This window comes from Pollicipes pollicipes, unplaced genomic scaffold, assembly GCF_011947565.3.
Source record: "Pollicipes pollicipes isolate AB1234 unplaced genomic scaffold, Ppol_2.1 Scaffold_4219;HRSCAF=4965_pilon_pilon_pilon, whole genome shotgun sequence".
Lineage (NCBI taxonomy): Eukaryota > Metazoa > Arthropoda > Thecostraca > Pollicipedomorpha > Pollicipedidae > Pollicipes > Pollicipes pollicipes.
In genome coordinates, this window is record NW_023596448.1 from 18,047,567 (window position 1) to 18,066,934 (window position 19,368).

Here is a 19,368-nt window from a genome sequence, read left to right on the forward strand (position 1 = left end):
ATTTCATTTGCTTGACACCCCGGTTTGCTAGTTCTGTAAGGCCGACGCGGCACTCTATATGCACACTGGCTTTCGAAGTTAAACGGTGCATGTTGATGGAATCTCATAAGCCGCTGGCGGAATCCGGCTTGGGGATAACGATTCCAGAACACGACATACTCGCGCAGGCGCTTTACATGTTAGTTACGCCCGGTCGACTTCCCTGTTGCAGTCTGGCTATTCGAGTGACCGTTTTTGGTTAGGTTTAGCTGGGACCACAGCCCTTTCTACCTTGAATGGCACGGGGGGGCGGATCGTGGGAAACCCCCGCTATGAAGCATTCCCCCTCACGAGAGCCTTTCCTTGGGGCATGTGCTCGGGCTTGGGCTGGGCTCCGCCAGGGGGTCACTTTAACCAGCCCAAGGCTAACGGGCGCAGCTTACCCCGCAGTGGCGTGACGTCATGAGGAGTCATAAGGAAGCAGTGGAGATAAGCAGGCGGATATCGGCGACTACTAAGGAATTCTTTACGTGAACCAACAGGGAACAGCACACTGCGCTTGGTCTGGAGGAATCTCTTATCTGGACGGATACCCTGCAGTGGCTGCGCGCTATCGTGGCCATTCGGGAAAGCGGATGCCATTGATGACGCAAATGATCAAACGAAACAGCAGGATTTTTTATCGGGCTGGAACATATTGACAAGAAGAACTGATGGGGTCTCTCAATGGTGACACCAAAATCCCACGGATGAGATAAAAACCCGTTTCTGGTCCTGCCCACCCGCTTGGCAAGTCGACGAGCGATCCCCCCCCCCCCCCCCCACCTCGCCGGCGTGCCGTGTAGCGACTCCAAGGTCAGGCCTCGCCGTGTTGCGGAGGCCCTGCGGTGACGCCGGACACGCCTCCCGAAGGTGACGCCCGCGCCGCCCCTTATAAGCGGCCAGCCGACGCGGCTACGGCAGTCGGCCCGTGCAGCGGAGCGGAGTCTGTGGGGTGAGCCGCGAAAACACCGCAATTCAGTCATGAAGCCGGTCGCGCTGCTGGTGACCCTGCTGCTCCTGCTGGAGGCGACGGCGCTGGTCCAGCCGGAGCCTATCTTCGCCAAGTCGGTGAGATTTGCTGCGCTGGGCATCGCCACGCTGGGGCTGGGCACTGCGGTTAGTTCCCAGCGTTTGGGTGCCATCAGGACTCGGCAGTGCTTCGTGAACAGCTGTCGATCAGCTGCTCTCAGCGCCGTGGCTTGTGCACATGTTGACTGGAGAGCTCGGTGGCAACAGGTTCAGGGATTTTGTGACCTGAGCCGACCTTCGTATGCGTGCTGTAACGTCGACTGGTTTGAGCACAGCCATTTATGCGAGTTTTTAACGCGACGGTGGGTGTTTGGCTCATCAGGTTTCCAGGATATCAGGCACGATTGGCTCATGGAAAACGGATAAAATCGTCATTAGGTCAACAATTTCGATGTATCAGCATTCATGGCTCCCGAACCGCTTGTGGATTAATGCCAAGTGACCCAATGTGCCCCTTTTAGAAGGACGCCTCGCTAGACAGACACTGAACCCACCTCTCACCACGTCAGTATCACCTATCGTCAGCGTGTTGTCTCCTCGGAAACCAGCTCAGCAGGCCGACCTCAGACGATCCGCAGACTAAAGGGGTCCCCGGCTGCCGACCCGACCTGACCTGACCTGACCTGACCTGTGTCGGCAGGTGCTCGGCTCCAGCCTCAGGTCTTTCGGACACCGCCGAGGCCAACGCCGCTTTAGCCGCGCCGCCCAGTTCGACTCGGCTCCTGGTGAGCGAGCGACGAACCGGGCTCAGAGGGGTAACTCGCCTGTCGCACCATGAGGGGGAACGTGCCAACCGGGCTCAGAGGGGTAGACTGCCTGTCACGCTATGAGGGGTAACCTGCCAGCCGGGCTCAGAAGGGCCTGTCACACTATGAGAGGTAACCTGCCAACCGGGCCCAGAGGGGTAGACTGCCTGACACACTATGAGGGGTAACCTGGCAACCGGGCTCCGAGGGGTAACCCGCCTGTCACACTATGAGGGGTAACCTGGCAACCGGGTTCCGAGGGGTAACCTGTCTGTCGCACTATGTGGGTTAACTTCCAACCAGGCTCAAACGGGTAGACTGACTGCCACACTATGGGGGGCAACCTGCCAACCGGTATCAGAGGGGTAACCTGCCTGTCACACTATAAGGGGTAACCTGCCAACCGAGCTCGGAGGGATAACCAGCCTGTCACACCATGAGGGGTGGTTCGCCGTCAGTCGGCCTCTTAACGGCCGCCGTCAGGCTACTGGTCTTATGGAGAGGTGCAGACGCCGGGGTGCTTCAGCGAGTGTTCAGCGAAGATGTAACTTCACATGCATGTTGCTGGAGTCGTTATGGTTGCCTGTGGCCGAGACTGCAACTCGCCGGACAGCAAGGTCAAGTGGTCTCTGCCCGAACCCTTTGCACTTGAAGTCTCCGCGGTTGTGGATGATAGACGGCGCCACCAATGGTAGGTCAACTTGCCGCTAGCGACGGCCGGCTCGCGCTGTGAGATGCGATGCGAGGGCTGGACGGTTTCGCTACCAACCCGCTCGTTGCAAGCTTCGGAGCCGGGTAAGAAGCGGTGAAGGTTTGCCTCAAACCCGCTCGTCCTCGACCTTGAAGCTCCCAGCAGCCCTGCGCCCCTGCCCGCCTAACACCGCCCGTGCCGCCGCAGGTCTCATCGACGCCTCGGCTCTGCAGGATCGTGCCGGCTGCGCCCAGCGCCTGCTCTGCCTGCTGGCCGCGGACCCCTCGACCCTGTCGGCCACCGAGGCCGGTATACTGAAGCTGGCGCGCCCCCAGAGCAACGGCACGCCGCCACCGCCGGCGTTCACCGCCGCCGTCAGCGTCGGGCAGCAGAGCGGCGCCGCCGCCTGTGCTGCCACCTACAGCGGCTGCGCGGCGACGCGAGCCCAGCTGACGCAGTACGCGGCGGCCGCCACAGCGGCGCTGCGGGCGCGCGGTTTGTAGGGGCGGCGACAGCACGTGACGGGTGACGCGTACACGCGATGTCGGGTAGGCGGGTCACGTGACGTGCCCGGTGGAATGCCTAGGGCTGTGAGGGCAGGGGAGAGGTGCGGTGAGACATCGACGGCTGTAGTCAAACACCGGTCAAGAAGACAGCGTTTCAGAGTTTAAAAATCAACTGCAAAAACTGATCGTCAACAACTGATTCTGAGAGAAATACACGGTTGGAATAGGACCGTATGAAACCTGCGCACTGAACGGCTAAACCGCTGCAAGCTCCCGAATTAGCGGGCTCGTAACTTATTATCTAAATTAGATGTGGGATGTGGCAATGACCGTCGCCATACCTGTACAAAGCGAAATGGAAAGACAAATTCAAATCGATATATGTAGGTTCACTGAATCCAATATTTCATCACCCAGGCCACACACACCTTACGCACTCGTCATTTAAAACCCTTGCCGCAGCGAGAGATCATGCCAAATAACCGGGTATGGCGCATAGATGTGGACGCTGGGTATGGTATGGACACTGTCCACTCACGGCAAAGCCAGCCACTTGATTTAGCTCAGAGGTCAAACGACGTCACCTGTGACTCCTGCCTGCCTGCCAGGACGTCCTCCAGCTAAGATCGCCGCCGGCCGAGGGGGATGGGGTCCGCACGAGACTGGCACCGCGAGCGACGGTCCTCTGCCCGCCCGAATGTAAACAAAAGCGCCGCCTGGCGAGACGCATGGCGAGACCTCGCTCTCAGTTTATAGGGAGCTTTAGTTTAAGGTGTGGGGTTGCAGGGATGAGGCAACGGTTATGACCCGGCTCATGCGAAAGGACGGATACTCTGGCGAGTTGGGATACAGGGTTGCTCAGTTTAGAAACTGCACTACTATATGTCTCTCAATGCGTTCTGGTTGTAATGCTGAAGATACCAAAACCTACCACGTCTGGCAACTGCGGTTCCTAACAGCGTATGGGCTCCATCTCACCAACAGTCAGTGGTCCAGTGCGTGACAACCACAGTGTGAGACAGCTACAGCCACAGCCTGTGACAGCCACAGTCCGTGACAGCCGCAGTGTGAGACAGCTACAGCCTCAGTCCGTGACAGCCACACTGTGAGGCAGCCACAGCCACAGTCAGTGACAGCCAGTGTGAGACAGCCACAGCCACAGCCCGTGACAGCCACAGTGTGAGACAGCCACAGCTACAGTTGTGACAGCCACGGTATGAGACAGCTACAGCCACAGTCCGTGACAGCCACAGTGTGAGACAGCCACAGACACAGTCCGTGACAGCCACAGCCACAGTCTTTAACAGCCGCAGTGTGATACAGCCACAGCCACAGTCTGTGACAACCACGGTGTGAGACAGCCACAGCCACAGCCTCTGACAACCACGGTTTGAGACAGCCACAGCCACACTCAATGACGCCTTCTGTCACGGCCGTTACGGGCTTACCGATTTGCTCGGCTTGCAGCTGGTGAAATAAAACATCAAGCTGTGGCTATTGCCACGGCCTGCCGGAGGATCGCAGCCGTCATATTTTAGTGTTAAAGGTGAGGTTTTTGGTATAATGTTTTTAAACTCAAACTTTTGCTCAAACGATATGCAGGTTTTCGGCTCTCTTTGATACTTTTCGTTGACTTTTCCGCTTAATGCCTATCGCAATGGTCAGCAATCGCAAGGCGGCCTCATCCCACTGGCACGAGCTAGCCCTGAGACGGTCTGACGGCTCCAAGGCAGGCAAAGGCTCCGAAACGTCCAGTATCGTGTCGACACGGTTGACGATTCCTTGGGTGCTCGGGGACAAAACATGTTCGGGGGATTTTTCAGCGGACCATTCCAGTACAGATACAGTCAAACTGTAAAGGATATAGGAAGCCACACACTGGTACAGTTCCTAAAATGTCGGCTTTTCCAAAGCATGCATTGAACCTGAAACCATTGTCACAGAACTTAAAGACGGATACGAGATCCAAAAATGTTGCACATTCTCATCACATACACATACATCTCGGACATCTGCATGATTAGCGCTTCCCTAGCCGTTTCGAGGACCTGGAAATCACACGGTGCAGTGGCCCGACTAGGACAGCATCGACAGCTCAGATCTGACTGCACCCGTCACTGCCGCCGTGATCAAACGGTGCAGTGGCCCGACTAGGACAGCATCGACAGCTCAGATCTGACTGCACCCGTCACTGCCGCCGTGATCAAACGGTGCAGTGGCCCGACTAGGACAGCATCGACAGCTCAGATCTGACTGCACCCGTCACTGCTGCCGTGATCAAACGGTGCAGTGGCCCGACTAGGACAGCATCGACAGCTCAGATCTGACTGCACCCGTCACTGCCGCCGTGATCAAACGGTGCGGTGGCCCGACTAGGACAGCATCGACAGCTCAGATCTGACTGCACCCGTCACTGCCGCTGTGATCAAATGGTGCGGTGGCCCGACTAGGACAGCATCGACAGCTCAGATCTGACTGCACCCGTCACTGCCGCTGTGATCAAATGGTGCGGTGGCCTTCTTAGGACAGCATCGACTTTCAGGCCTGGCTGCTTGGATCTGAAGCCTCCCAGTCCTCTACGCCAGGGAACCCAGCCTCAGACCTGGCCAACGGCGTAACCAGCACCGCAGCAGCAATTGAAGGCAGGTGGGACAATTCGCGTGTTGTGACTAAAAAAATGGCGCGAAAAACGGGCGTAGACCTCAGTAACACTTCAGGCACGATTATCTCTATCACCCCAGCTTATGACCCCAGCCCACGGCCCCAACTGCAGACAATGCGGGCCCCTAGTCTGCTGCTATTGCTGGCCCTGTCAGTCGGCGCTGCCGGCCGGCTGAACGTGCTGCTGGTGCTGGTGGACGACCTGCGGCCGGCGCTCGGCTGCTACGGTGATCCCCTGGCGGTGACGCCCAACCTGGACCGGCTTGCTGTCCAGAGCACCCTCTTCAGCCGCGCCTACGCCCAGGTGAGAGGAGGACTTCGAGAGCTGCGCCTGTTCTGCGGGCCGCAGGCGCTGGCGGAGTACTGCAGGCGCTGGCGGAGTATTATAGGCGCCGGCGGAGTGTTACAGGCGCTGGCAGAGTTCTGCAGGCGCTGACGTAGTGCTGCAGGTGCTGGCGGAGTACCGCAGACGCTGGCGGGGTACTGAAGGCGCTGGCGGAGTGCAGATGCTGGTGGGGCGCTGCGGGCGCTGGTGGGGCGTCTCAGGCGTAGACATTAGCGGAGAGGAGCAGGAAAGCGTGTCCCTGGTTAAAAAAGCAAAACAAGAATAGACACGTTGCCCGGTTCTCGACTGTCGATGCCTGAAGTTTTGGACACTTGGCTCTTTCTTGGTCCCGGCCCCGCTACATTCATCGTATCTCAATGCCAGCGCAAACACTTTGTCCAGCGTTACTGCCTGGTCCTTGGCCAGTGTCATGTCGTCCGAACCTTTAGTGTGCTCTGCCGTACCGCTGCAGCAGGCGCTGTGCGGTCCCAGCCGGACCTGTAGTGTGTTGTGCCGTACCGCCGCAGCAGGCGCTGTGCGGCCCCAGCCGGACCTGTAGTGTGCTCTGCCGTACTGCTGCAGCAGGCGCTGTGCGGTCCCAGCCAACCCTGTAGTGTGCTCTGCCATACCACTGCAGCAGGCGCTGTGTGGTCGCAGCCGGACCTGTAGTGTGTTGTGCCGTACCACTGTAGCAGGCGCTGTGTGGCCCCAGCCGGACCTGTAGTGTGCTCTGCCGTACCGCTGCAGCAGGCGCTGTGCGGTCCCAGCCGGACCTCCCTGCTGACCTCCCGCCGACCGGACACCACGCGCCTGTTCGACACGGGCAGTTACTGGCGCCAGGCGGCCGGCAACTTCAGCAGCCTACCGCAGCTCTTCAGGGAGCGCGGCTACTACACCGCCTCCATGGGCAAGGTGTTCCACCCCGGTACGTGTCACAGACACGGTCGAAGCCGCCTGAGAGGATTGGGGGTGGGATCCTGAGGATAGGCTCGAGAAGGGATCGGGGGTACGATCCGAGGTTTTGGTCAGTAGTCTAATGTTTATCTGGATTCCATGATTCGTTTCAGGACCCGGGCACTTGTCTGCTTCTGACTTCCGTGTAGGGATATTTCGTACAGACTAAAACGTCTCAATCCTGGGCAAATCTAGTTTAAGATATCATGTTTTGAAAATGCGCCTGTTCTTGCCTCTCAGTGTGAAACCATATTTGGCGCAGGATATGAACATGTGAACCAGACTCGCTCGCCTGTGTAGGCAAGGATCGTCGCCTCCGATTAAAATGCAATACTGGCCATTGCATGCCTTTCTGAATCACTCTTGTTAAATGGTCGCCATGTCAAGCAGAGCGCATGTCACACTTTTCCACAAACGTGCTCTGCGAAAACTATAACGTTTACCGCCAGTTTTTTATCTACGCGTGCAAATGCCAATGCCAGTGGACCCTACCATTTGAAAAACTAAAAAAAGTAATTTTTCGGAGACAACCAAAAGCACCGATATTGATGTTTCATCGCATGTAGTGCATATTTAGTAAATGCTTTTTGATATGCACATCACATGAATTTCTCATGTATTTAGCTGAAAGACGACGCCACTCTTATAAAAGAAACGACAAAACGACAAAACCCCCCTGAACCAAACCCCCCTTTAATTTATATCCCCGCCGCTATGACCAACATCTCTCGACAGCTGCTGCACGCACTGACATCCTAACTGGTTGTACACCTATTGCAGGCATCGTGTCCAACTACAGCGACGACCAGCCGTACAGCTGGTCCGAGCCGCCGTACCACCCGTCGTCCCAGGCCGACAAGGTGCGAGGGTCACAACCCGCGCGGTCGCCAAAATAGCTAGAGGTCTGGTGGTTTTTGTTGGCGTCCGACCACACAGCCGCAGCTGTGTTTTGGCTTTGTTTGTCAGATGTACTGATATGCTGCCATGGTAACTTCAGGCTGGAGCGGATCTTCACTCCTTGGGAAAACCAAAAGACACGCTTGTTCCAAACCTAGACTTTTGCTTTGTTTTAAAGATGGCATTAACGACTTCGTAGTGAGTTATGTTCCATTTTGTAAAGGTCGAGACAAACGCTGGGAGGCGGAAAAGTCACTGCAGAGGGGTGCAAATCCCAGTCTTGGCTGCAGTTATGCTGTTCCGCGCAGCTAAGTCACTGACTAGGCCGCCGATGGATGCCGATATGCAAACCAAGATTAAAAGCATTTCCCGCGATTCTGTGCGAATCTCACCTCCATGAGCATAGCTGCGAACCAAACGGAATACCAGCGAGTGCGCATCTTGAGTCTCACGCACTCCCCGTCCGCCGACAATCGTCACTTATCCATGTGCGTCACGTACACGCATACACTGTCACGCGCACACGTGCTCCGTGGACAAATCGGCTCGATTAGGGCATCGCAAAATAGGTTTGCAGACTCGCATGGAAGTTTCGGCTGTACGTAAGCAGGACTAGTGTTGCTGGTGATAATCGTGTCACGTGACGTTGGAGTCAGCGCCCTTTTTGGCGTGCTGGACCGGCGGCCCTCTGCTCATTTCATTGACTCTGAGTGACTCTGACTCTGACCGATTCACCGGCAGTCCTCGTCGCTCCGGTCTGAGTGCCTTTCGGTGTCCACAGCAGGAGCTTAGCGTTCCGAGAGCCCTGCTGAATGTGCGGCTTGGTTGTTGCATACCTCTTAAAATCTGAAGCCTGGCCTGGGGACTTCCGAATAGTGATTGCGATACTTGATGGTTGTGACCGCTTTCTGGCCGCCTTAAGTGTTTGTGGACCAAGCACTGCCCCACAAGTACATCTGGCCCTGCAATCATCTTGGGTGCAAGTCATGGTGTCATAAGCCACTTCTGGGGCCTGCGAAAAAGGACTCTTGAACACTGCTCCTGGTGCAGCTTTGGGTTTAGATCATTATGTAGCATCCGCAAAAAAAAACTGCAGCCGTGGCTTCATAATGGGTATGCAAACACCAGCAAGTCCAGGTTCTGGACGGGCAAACTTCGTTGCGCTTTGCTTCCAGCCAGTTCGATTATTTGCCATGTCATGCGTCTAAAGAGCCTCACCTGTGCAGGACGCGCCGGTTTGTCTCGGAGAAGACGGTAAACCGCACTCCAACCTCTATTGCCCGGTCGACGTCAGCGCTCAGCCGCAGCGGACACTGCCCGACATTCAGACTGTGCAACGTGCCGCTAGATGGCTGCAGGATCGCAGCGGACGGGCAGAGCCGTGGATGCTGGCTGTGGGACTTCACAAGCCGCACATCCCACTGAAGATGCCCTGGCAGTACTTAAGTAGGTGGGCGCTGAGCCCAGCGTTAGCCGCATTTAGGCTTAACGCCCAGTGAGGTCCAATGTTACAACTCTGTATCTTGTGACCCTTGGAATCCGCGCCGGGTTCCCAGAGCCAACTGCATGCCATTTGCGCGTCCATTTCGATTCAAATTTTGGTCACAACCGCGTGTGCTGCGTGTGCGGCGCAGCCAACGTCCGTTCACTCCCGCCAAAATAGGCGCTGCGAAATTTGCACATTTTCTACGCCAGTAAGGCAGGAGTAAAGACCCTGCTTGTAAATATTGTGCTGTTCACCCCGACACAGCCGACTGTCTGGGAGGTTAATGGCTGCCTCACCAGTGAACACCATCCGTCTGTCCACAGACCTGTACCCGATCGACTCGGTGTCGCCGCCCGCGCAGCCCACCCGCCCGGCCGGCCTGCCGCCGGTCGCCTGGAACCCCTGGAGTGACGTCAGACATCGTGATGACGTCAGACAGCTCAACATAAGCTTCCCGTACGGACCAATGCCAGGTGAGTCGGTGACGGATGAGCGGAATGGGATGTCCACGTGCGCAGGCTGTTTTATCGCCCGCGCGTGGCTTACCGGTGCTTTCATGATCACCTCCTTCCAAACGGTCTTGAGTCTACACATACTCAAGCCCTGAATGTATAGACACAAACATCAGGATACCGCTACCTACCAGGAGCCCGTTGAATCAACGATCTGCCTTCGGGACCTGAGCACACGTGTCTCTTCGCCCCGTCAGGCGACCTCCCCACCCGCCTGACCGAGGCCCTGGTGCCGGCCGGCAGGGTTCTTCGCCCGGTTCGTACGTCAGGCCTACTACGCCGCCGTGTCATACGTGGACGAGCTAGTGGGGCAGCTGCTGGAGGCGTTGGCGACGGCCGGCCACGCCGACAACACCGTCATCCTGCTCTGCGGGGACCACGGTTAGTGGCGTGTCTGGTCAGACTAGCTAGTCCTGTCTGCGGGCAGAATGGTCTGTACTGTTTCCAGTCAGACTGACCAGTCTTGCCTCCGGTCAGACTGGTCAGTCGCGTCTCCGGTCAGACTGGTCAGTCGCGTCTCCGGTCAGACTGGTCAGTCCTGTCTTCGGTCAGACTGGCCCATTTTGTCCCCGGTCAGACTGGCCAGTCCCGTCTCCGATCAGACTGGTCAGTCCTGTCTTCGGTCAGACTGGCCCATTTTGTCCCCGGTCAGACTGGCCAGTCCCGCCTCCGGTCAGGCTGGTCAGTCCTGTTTCCGGTCAGACGGATCGGTCCTGCCCCCAGCCAGACAGGTCAGTCTACATTTGGGTCAGGGAAACACGTCGCACACGTGGCACAGATGACCCAAGTTCACCACGGTCATACTGTCCAAACTCTAATGCTGAATGTTGCATGAGCAGTGACTGTGCTGGCGTTGTGGCTGTGCGGGCGAGCAGTGACAGTGACTGTGCGGGCGTACCATCAGCGAGCGTTGTGAGCGCGCTTTTGTGCCGACGGTCCGATACTTGCGGACGTTTATGCTTGCTCGTTTGTTTTTTATGCTTGTGTATTATGTTTGTGCATGGTTCAATGTTTATGCGGGGCGTAGCCGCACGATGCAGGTTATTTCGGTTTCACGGCAGCCTTACTGAGAACACAGTTAAAAAAAAATCATGTGAAACGCAAAAAAGTCTCATCCCGCTCGAACATTTCCTGTGGTTTGAGCCCTTTCATCCCAACGGCGACGACGCCCATGCATTTGCCGCACACGGCTGGTGACGGATTGCTAACACCGTAGTGATTTTTTAATACAGTGATCTTTCACGATCTCTCACTTCGCTTCATCGCTCTCAAGCCAACTGCCCCACTCTAGCCTGAGGACCACCGGTGACGACACGGGCGTGCCACAAGTCAGACACATCTCAAACCAGAGCACGGGTCTCTACCTCCCTGCTGACCTCCCCCCCCCCCCCCCCCCCCGTGTCGTCAGGCTGGGCGCTCGGCGAACGGGGCGAGTGGGCCAAGTACAGCACGTCCGAGGACGCCACGCGGACGCCGCTGCTGCTGCACCTGCCGAGCCGTAGCGGCTCGCTAGCCGGATTCCGCCGCGTCTCCGCCCTCCACCGGCTCCAGACTCGGCCGGTAGAGGGCGGCGCCGTCCACGTGTCCACGCCGGTGGAGCTGGTGGACGTGCTGCCGACGCTGGCGGCGGCGGCGCTGGGGCTGGCGGTGCCCACGTGTCCGCGCGTCGGCCCGCAGCCCGACCTCTGCACCGAGGGGCGCTCGCTGCTGCCGCTCCTCCCCCGCCGGCCTCGCCGCCCGCTGGCTTCGCGCCCCACCAAACCGCAGCCGCCGCCGGCGGCCGACGTCGTGGCGGCTTGTGACGCGCCGGTGGCGGCGGCCGCCGTCGCCTTCTCGCAGTACCCCCGGCCGTCAGTGACGCCGCGCGCCGACTCGGACCAGCCCCGCCTGCGCGACGTGGCCGTGATGGGCTTCTCGGCGCGCTCGGCGCGCTACCGCTACACCGAGTGGGTGCGCTACGACCCGGCGACGATGCGGCCGCTGTGGCGCCACCTGGTGGCCGACGAGCTGTACGACCACGCGGTCGACCCGCTGGAGGCGGCGAACCTGGCGCAGGCGCCGGTCTGCCGCCACCAGAGGGCGCGGCTCTCGCGCCTGCTGCGCCGCCGCCACGGGGGGCAAGGGTACCCCCTGGGAGGGGCGGGGGACCGGATCGTGAACAGCGTGGCGCACCGCGTTTGGGGGATGGGCGGTGGTGCTGGGCCGCCGGTAGACCGCAAGTGACTTTTCCTATGTAGACCGCTTGAGAGTGTTTGATGCATGTCTGTAGCATATGTGAATGTCAGTTCTATTGCGTCATTACTTATGAAAATAAAACGGCATTAAAATGTATGAGGAAAGCATAAGAAAAGCAAAATGGCTTTGACAGTTATACCTCGTCCACTAATCCTTTTTTATCGTGATAACGGAGCGCAAACATATCATACGTATCTTTGAAATACAGCACACAATGATTGGCGTAACAATGGTACATATGACAGCCCAAGCTTCCTGATACATTCCATTAACAGTGCAAACCGTCCCTCCACATCCGTCGGCGGCCACTCACGGCACACGCTAACGATAAAAGAGGCATGGCAGCTGCCCACCTCAGCAGGCGGCCTCCTGCCGTGGTGGCAGCGCTCAGGGGAGCCCCTGGCGCGCGCGGCCAGCGAAACGTCACCCGCAGCACGCAAGGCGCTCGTCCGCCAGTTAGCCTGACCGGCTGCACACAGGAAGACGGCGTCTACGGCTAATTCGAGCCCTGCTCCCGGCACCGCAACGGTAACCAGCCGGGGTCCTGACCCCGGCTCTCTGACTAGAGTGGTCACGTGTCCGAGAGACCGGCTGACGTCCCTGCCGTCCCACGGCGGGGACAGGCCCTTACAGGGTTGGCTCCTTCGCCCCGACGTTATCTGGGGCAGCCTCTCCACTGGAGCGGCTCCTCCGCTGGGCAGCCTCTCCGCTGGAGAGGCTCCTCCGCTGAGGCAGCCTCTCCCCTGGGGAGGCTCCTGCGCCAGGTTAACCCCTCCGCTGGAGCGGTTCCTCCGCTGGGGCAGCCTCTCCGCTGGAGCGGCTCCTCCGCTGGGGCAGCCTCTCCGCTGGAGCGGTTCCTCCGCTGGGGCAGCCTCTCCGCTGGAACGGTTTCTCCGCTGGGGCAGCCTCTTCGCTGGAGCGGCTCCTCCGCTGGGGCAGCCTCTCCGCTGGAGCGGCTCCTCCGCTGGGCAGCCTCTCCGCTGGAGCGGCTCCTCCGCTGGGCAGCCTCTCCGCTGGAGCGGCTCCTCCGCTGGGCAGCCTCTCCCCTGGAGAGGCTCCTGCGCTAGGTTAACCCCTACGCTGGAGCGGCTCCTCCGCTGGGGCAGCCTCTCCACTGGAGCGCCCTCAGCTGGAGGTCATCCAGAACTGCAGCAGGGGCAGGTCGCACTGCTGGCAGCCGAGCGCGGCCACGAAGGCCTGCGTCTGCGCGTGGGTGCGACCGCCGTCGCCGCCCTCGCCACTCCAGTACTCGAACAGCTGCTCCGACTTGCTGCCGCAGACCGATCGGGGAGACAGTGGCGGGTCAGCGGTGTTGGCGGCGGGGATGGCCAACACCGAGGCGCCCGTACAGTCATAATTAGCGCCCGTCGCGCCAGACGACACGGCTCTGGGCAAACTGCCCTCAAATGGCCGGCAAAGTGCGACGTACGCACAGCGAATAGACGCGGGAAGTATGACATTGTCGGGGAGGCAGCGAGGCAAGCATGGAGAGTGTCATCGGCGTGATGACAGCCACGGAGAGCCGCTAGCCAAGTATCAAACATACAACAGACCAGGCAACCAGATGACCAGCCGCCTACTCAACCAAGGGAGCAAGCAACCATCCAAGAAACCGACCCTCCTTCCGAACGGCAAATGCCCACTCAACCAGCACACCAACTCACCAATCACCTCGTCACGCAGGACTGACCACACTACCACCCTGCTCCTACCGTGCCCCCTCCGCCCTCGCCCCGGCTCCCACCTCTTCCAGTCGGCGCGCAGCGACGCCAGCCTGTGGTCGAGTACGGCGTCGGGTAGGCGCGGGTCGGCCAGCACCGCCTCCAGCCGCGCCAGCAGGCTGGGCGGCGGCCCGGGCCGGGCCGTCATCACCTCCAGCTGCGCGCGCCGCCGGCCGCCGGCGTCCGCCAGCCGCACCACGATCACTGACTTGGGCAGCAGCGCCGGCAGCTCCGCCGCCGCCGGCACGCCCAGCAGGTTGCAGCGGTGCGGCAGCTGGTACGTGCAGCTGAACGGCAGCGGCAGGTAGCAGCTGGCCGGCAGCAGGATCTGCCGGTCGGAGGAGCTTCTGGTGACGCGGCACGGGTGATTATAAGGCGGCGCAGCGCGGCGATCAGGGGCGTAAATTCACAAAACGAGTTGGGTGGCTGATCAACGAAAATGGCGAAACCTACCCCGAAACTTGCAACACAAAAAACGGGGCTCTCAGCGGATTTGGCCCACTTCCCTCTCAAAGATGGGGGCTGGAGCCCAAGTCCGCGGGTGGAGCCCACCCAACTGCATAGGAAACTACACTACTGCCGGCGACGCAGCTGCATCGTGTGGCTCTATCGTGGTATGAAATGCCGCATGGCATGCAGCGAAATACTACCACCGCAGCGCGGTGCGCTGCTACCGCTGCTTGGCGCGCCATACCGCTGCTACCGCTGCTTGGCGCGCGCCATACCGCTGCTACCGCTGTTTGGCGCGCGCCATCCCACTGCTACTGCGGCGCGGAATGCCCACACCGACGCAAGGCAAACACTACGCTTCACTCCGCCAGACGCAAGGTGCAGAGCTCCCGAGCCGCGCCGCACTGTCAGATGGACACGGCGGACTGGTGCCGCCGCGTCACATGCTACTGTCGCCGCACGGAACGTTGCTGGGAGGAACTAATGCACAGAGCCCACGACATCGATCTCTGCCGACGGAACGCACGCGCCCTCGCGCTCAGTTTGGAGGCGTTCCGGCACACGTTGGTCAGCTTGTAGTCTACAGCGTGCGTCCTTGACGTCGAGAACATCCGTCTTCGCTGATGCAGAGGCGCGCTGGCAATGGCGCGCAGGCATCGCGTCTCAGACGGACTAACCCTGACCTGTCGTCCACACGTGCAGACTCTGAACGTCGGCCCACCTTGAACGCCTCGATCAGCGCCGTGACGTCATTCTCGCGGCCGCGCAGCACCAGCTGGTGGCCGACGAGCACATGGCTGATGACGTCACGGAAGTTGTCCGGCTCCAGCTCGGCCCGAAACTGGCGCAGCCGCGGTCCGAGCAGGCCGGACGGCGCTGCCGGCAGTGGCCGGTTAGAAGGTGGCCAAGCGCCGGCGAGGGTTAGAAAAGGCTAGACGTAGGGGCAGCAGGGCAGGCTGTGGGTTGGACCGAGGAGCCGGCTGAAGGTGGGACAGTGGGGACGGTTGGAAGTGGGACAGCTGAAGAGAGGGGAAGGCTAGAGGAAATCTATCGAAACAGTGGGTGAGGCTCGACGTGCGGCAGTCGGATCGTGGGGGGGGGGGGGGGGGGCGTTAGGGAAACAACAGCACGCCAGTGGGGAAGGTCATATATTGGGCAGCGGGGAGGGGTCATCCGCTTGATGGGAAGAGGGGGAGGGGCAACACGTCTGGCAAGGGGCTAGCAGAGCAATGCAGACCGTCGAGGGATGGGCAACAGCGAAGATCAGAGTTACGACAACAGACCAGCGAGTAAAGCCTAAGGCTGCAGGTAAGAACAGATCAGCGATGCCAGAATGCCTGCCGCCACGTACCAGTGATAGTCAGCAACTACTGGCGCCGCTGTAAAGGGTAGGGAAGACCGCCGCGGGCGGGTTACCACACGGGCCCGGATCATGATAGACATGTCGCAACAACCCGCGGGGCTGCCTGAAGGAGCATCGCACAGGACGCAACGTGAGGTGTCTACTGCTCTTCAATACATGACACAGTTATCCGGCGCCCGAGACCACGCACAGGCGGGCAGCATGATGCCGTATGGACGGCGGCGATCACGCCGACGCAGCGATGAAGCAGCGTAATTTTAGCGTTCGCAGATATCAATGTTGGTCAGCTTTGTCACACATTCCTTTAAACACTCCGGAGCGGTGTAACGATTGGCCTGCCGAGACATGCTCACTTGCGGTGACGAGGGGAGGCTGGACGGGAGTTTGCGAGATGATGGGCGGACCCAGGCCTCCCCCATGGTGGACGAAGCGATTTTCTCCTGAGTGCAGCACGAAGGTAAACAGCTGGTGTAGACTGCGGGAGCAGAGTCGGCAATAATCAGAGACGATCCAAGGCGTCCTACGAAGTGCTGCTGCTGCTAACACGCCCTTAGCTGTTGATCACGCATTTCAAACACCATGGGAATGTAGTGCCTTTCTCGAGGACCTGGAAATCGGAAACACCCGGAATCCACTCCATCCTTTACGTGCGGATATTTGTTTCAGCTTGCCGGGCGTCTACACTGTTCCCCTTTCCACACCACACCGTAAGGATCGTGGACGCCCGGTGCTTTACCTTATGTACGTCCGCTGTATGACCCCATACAGAGGCCACACACCTTCCCTCATGTACCGGTCCAGCACCCCCACCACGCCACCTGTACCTCAACTCAGGCAGGGACGTCCGGTACCTCACCTCTCACCTGGTACCTCAACTCACGCTAACGCCCGGTACCTGGCCCCACACAGCCAGCCGCTCGGCCCCTTACCCCACGCACACACACATCTCACCTCACACAGACACCCAGTACGCAGCCAGCACCTCACCCCATGTAGACGGCGGGCGTGTCTGTGATCTCCGCCAGGGCGCGGCTGGTCTTGATGCCCTGCGAGGAGCGCCGGCGAGGCCGAGGCCGGCCCACCAGCAGCGGCAGGTCCTCCATCGCCATCGGCTCCTCCTCCACGTCAAACACCTGAGGCGCCCACAGGGTCAGGCGCTGGCCCGGTGCCGCTGGGCCGGGGGGGGGGGGGGGGGGGGCAGGCCGGACGCAGTGCAGTCAGGCACTACAGCTGCGGGTTAGATAGCCACTGCAGCGACCGGGATTTGAAGCGCATGTATTTGATCAGTAGGCATCACGACCACACGCGGTCGTGTGACGTGCGTGCGTACATGCGTGCGCGCGTGTGCCCGATGGACAAAGGCTAATATAGCGGACACATTCTGGAATTCAAGAGCATTGTACAGCCAAACAGAATCACTCCACCGTCTTAAGACCGTATTTTTAAGATTCAGTTCTCGCCCTGGGAAACTTCCCCTGCTCTATCCTTTATACCTGTTGTGACGATACAGATCACTTGAGCAGTCACGTGCATCGACAAATAACATCGCGATCATCATTGTCCTTGCGCTTAGTACCACGTTGAACACACCGTTCCGTCTTGTTTCAAAACGGTGATTACTATCAGCAAGCCGTAATATTAGTAAGCCGTAATATTACTAAGCCGTATCAGTACGTCATTAATATTAGCAAAATTAATCGTCAATATTAGTAGCCATTCAGCCCCCCCCCCTTCCCCCCCCACACCTCCCCGGTGCTCACCCTGTTGGCGTTGGCCTGCAGATCCAGACCGATCTGCTTCAGCTGCTGGCAGTAGAAGCTCCAATTGCGAAGCAGGGCGTGCTTATCGGAGGACAGCACCACGATGCTGTATCTGCGTCGGGAGCGGCCAGTGACGACGGCGGAGAGGGGGGGGGGGGGGGCAATCGATGGGGGGAAATCCACCCGCTGACGATCCCGAGCAGCAGCGCCTGTTTATCTCCAAAAAAAAAAAACATACGGCCCGCAGAACGATACGAAGGGAGTGAAAAGGGCACATCGAAGCATTGCAGGGAGTGGGAGCAATCTCACCGCACTGTGAGGAAGACACTGTAAAATTATGGGGAGGGCACAACGGAAGCTAGCGTAGGATTAAATCATGCTACATGCATAACTCAGAAACAACAAAAACGTTCCTCTGCCGCAATAGTACGGACGGATGCATCAATGACACCAATAAATGTTGTTGTCCTGACGGTACTACTGTTGTACTAAATGTAAATGTACTGACGGTTGCATCAATGACACCAAAAAAATAAATGCCACCAATTTCATAAAGATCTATCAACTATTAGCCAGAAGGCTGGGACCGTAATGCTGTGTTGAACGGGAACAGGACTGGTTACGTTCTGCTCCTTCTTTCTCATATGCAGAGCGCACATCAGAGGTCGCGCTTCTGATTTCTTCCCAAAGCCACAACAGAAGCCGTTCTTGATACCAATGTAACGTTAAAGAAATGCACGCAACGACGCACGACAAACACATCCGGAAAAGCAGCACTGACTCCTTTGAACCATGACGTCTCCAGCGGGCCTCCAGCCCTCTAACACTACGGCCGACAGCAGCGGTCCACATCGGTCCGCACCGATCCGCCAGCCGGCGCCCCCCAGCCCGCCCGCGCCAACCGTCCCCCTCCGTACCTCCTCTGCGCACCGCGGGCGTACACGTCCCGCAGGCTGAAGTTGTGCGAGATCACGTGGCCACGCACGTCGTCGCCGAAGTAGATGACGCCGTCCGGCCCGGGGCACACCTGCCCGCCACGGCGTGATGCTTGACACGTGACGTGACGGTGACGGTGACGGTGACGTGACGGTGGGGTCTGAGCGAGAGCGGCGGGTACGCGCCCCGCGCGGCTCCGGTGCGAGCACCAGCCTGACGGCCTGTTGACGCTCCCGATGTCGGAGTCGTGACGAACAATGTCAGGGTTTTGACTGACAATTTCAGGGTAACGACTGACAACGTCAGGGTCTTGGCTGATATGTCAAAGACATGAATTAGTGTCTACCATTAGCACCACTTACGCACAAACTGAAGCCGCCAAAGAAAAGGACTAAAACAGCAGCAGCCCGACTGGACGCATTCCAGCATCTCTCCACAACCTTAAAGAATAGCAGCGGGGAGATGGCCCTTGCCAGCTGCGCAAAACACATTAAAGAACCTAACCCCTGAGCTGACATGTACCCCTCCCCCACCGGCCAAGTAGTAGCGTACACCCGGCAAAGTGGACACTCTTCATAAGCCTGCCGCCCCTCCAGATGTGTCAGCAGCTCAAAAGAGGCCTGACCTCGCAGCTGAGGCTCCTCGAGCAGGCCTGGCGCAGCAACGTGACCTGGTCCGGGTCAGATGGCATCTGTTGACTGCAGTACCACCTATCGGCGAAGTCCGAGTCTTGACTGCAAAACCCGCCGCCAGGCGTCGGCACCGAAGTGCAACCCTGCCGTGGAGAATGATACCAGCTGTTTATGATTTCATATATTTGCAGGTCGCAACAGAGCCATGGCCCATGACTGAGGCACCTCATTTTATCCGTGCAAGCAAGCAGTGAGCGTTGCACACAACCATACGGAATGCAAGCAAATCTGCCATCACGGCAAGAAATCACGTGACCATTGAAATAAGTCTGTTTCTCTATTTCCCCACATAAATTCTCCTGCGCCATTTACCCCTCCCTGTTATCTGAACGAACTCCCCACGAGGGGAACGCAATCCAGCTCTTCCACTAACGTCACCCACC

General features: G+C 58.9%; 2 protein-coding genes and 1 long non-coding RNA gene across 3 annotated transcripts; 2 read left to right on the forward strand and 1 right to left on the reverse strand.

The window, feature by feature from the left end:
* The first annotated feature begins 965 nt into the window (after positions 1–965).
* Positions 966–3,216, forward strand: LOC119096039 (uncharacterized). Its single transcript, XM_037218900.1, has 3 exons — positions 966–1,089; positions 1,691–1,775; positions 2,695–3,216. Exons 1-3 carry the CDS (start codon positions 1,003–1,005, stop codon positions 2,988–2,990), a joined length of 468 nt encoding a protein of 155 aa, XP_037074795.1. The 5' UTR covers positions 966–1,002; the 3' UTR covers positions 2,991–3,216.
* A 2,227-nt stretch (positions 3,217–5,443) lies between these two features.
* On the forward strand, positions 5,444–12,074 carry Ids (iduronate 2-sulfatase). Its single transcript, XM_037217859.1, has 10 exons — positions 5,444–5,639; positions 5,767–5,958; positions 6,727–6,904; positions 7,714–7,793; positions 9,057–9,276; positions 9,640–9,789; positions 10,072–10,209; positions 11,237–11,436; positions 11,596–11,889; positions 12,066–12,074. Exons 2-10 carry the CDS (start codon positions 5,770–5,772, stop codon positions 12,072–12,074), a joined length of 1,458 nt encoding a protein of 485 aa, XP_037073754.1. The 5' UTR covers positions 5,444–5,639; positions 5,767–5,769.
* A 168-nt stretch (positions 12,075–12,242) lies between these two features.
* LOC119095388 (uncharacterized) lies at positions 12,243–13,909 on the reverse strand. Its single transcript, XR_005093872.1, has 2 exons — positions 13,808–13,909; positions 12,243–13,333 (listed from the first exon to the last, which is right to left on the reverse strand). It is a non-coding gene; the product is annotated as an uncharacterized LOC119095388 (long non-coding RNA).
* Positions 13,910–19,368: the final 5,459 nt, after the last annotated feature.

Bases quoted from the DNA above. Each gene is read 5' to 3' on its own strand.
- LOC119096039 (XM_037218900.1), top strand. From the start codon at position 1,003: ATGAAGCCGGTCGCGCTGCTGGTGACCCTGCTGCTCCTGCTGGAGGCG. The intron at 1,090-1,690 runs GTGAGATTTGCT...CTGTGTCGGCAG, and splicing joins AGCCTATCTTCGCCAAGTCG to GTGCTCGGCTCCAGCCTCAG. The intron at 1,776-2,694 runs GTGAGCGAGCGA...GTGCCGCCGCAG, and splicing joins CCAGTTCGACTCGGCTCCTG to GTCTCATCGACGCCTCGGCT.
- Ids (XM_037217859.1), top strand. From the start codon at position 5,770: ATGCGGGCCCCTAGTCTGCTGCTATTGCTGGCCCTGTCAGTCGGCGCT. The intron at 6,905-7,713 runs GTACGTGTCACA...CACCTATTGCAG, and splicing joins GGGCAAGGTGTTCCACCCCG to GCATCGTGTCCAACTACAGC. The intron at 9,790-10,071 runs GTGAGTCGGTGA...GCCGGCCGGCAG, and splicing joins CCCGTACGGACCAATGCCAG to GGTTCTTCGCCCGGTTCGTA.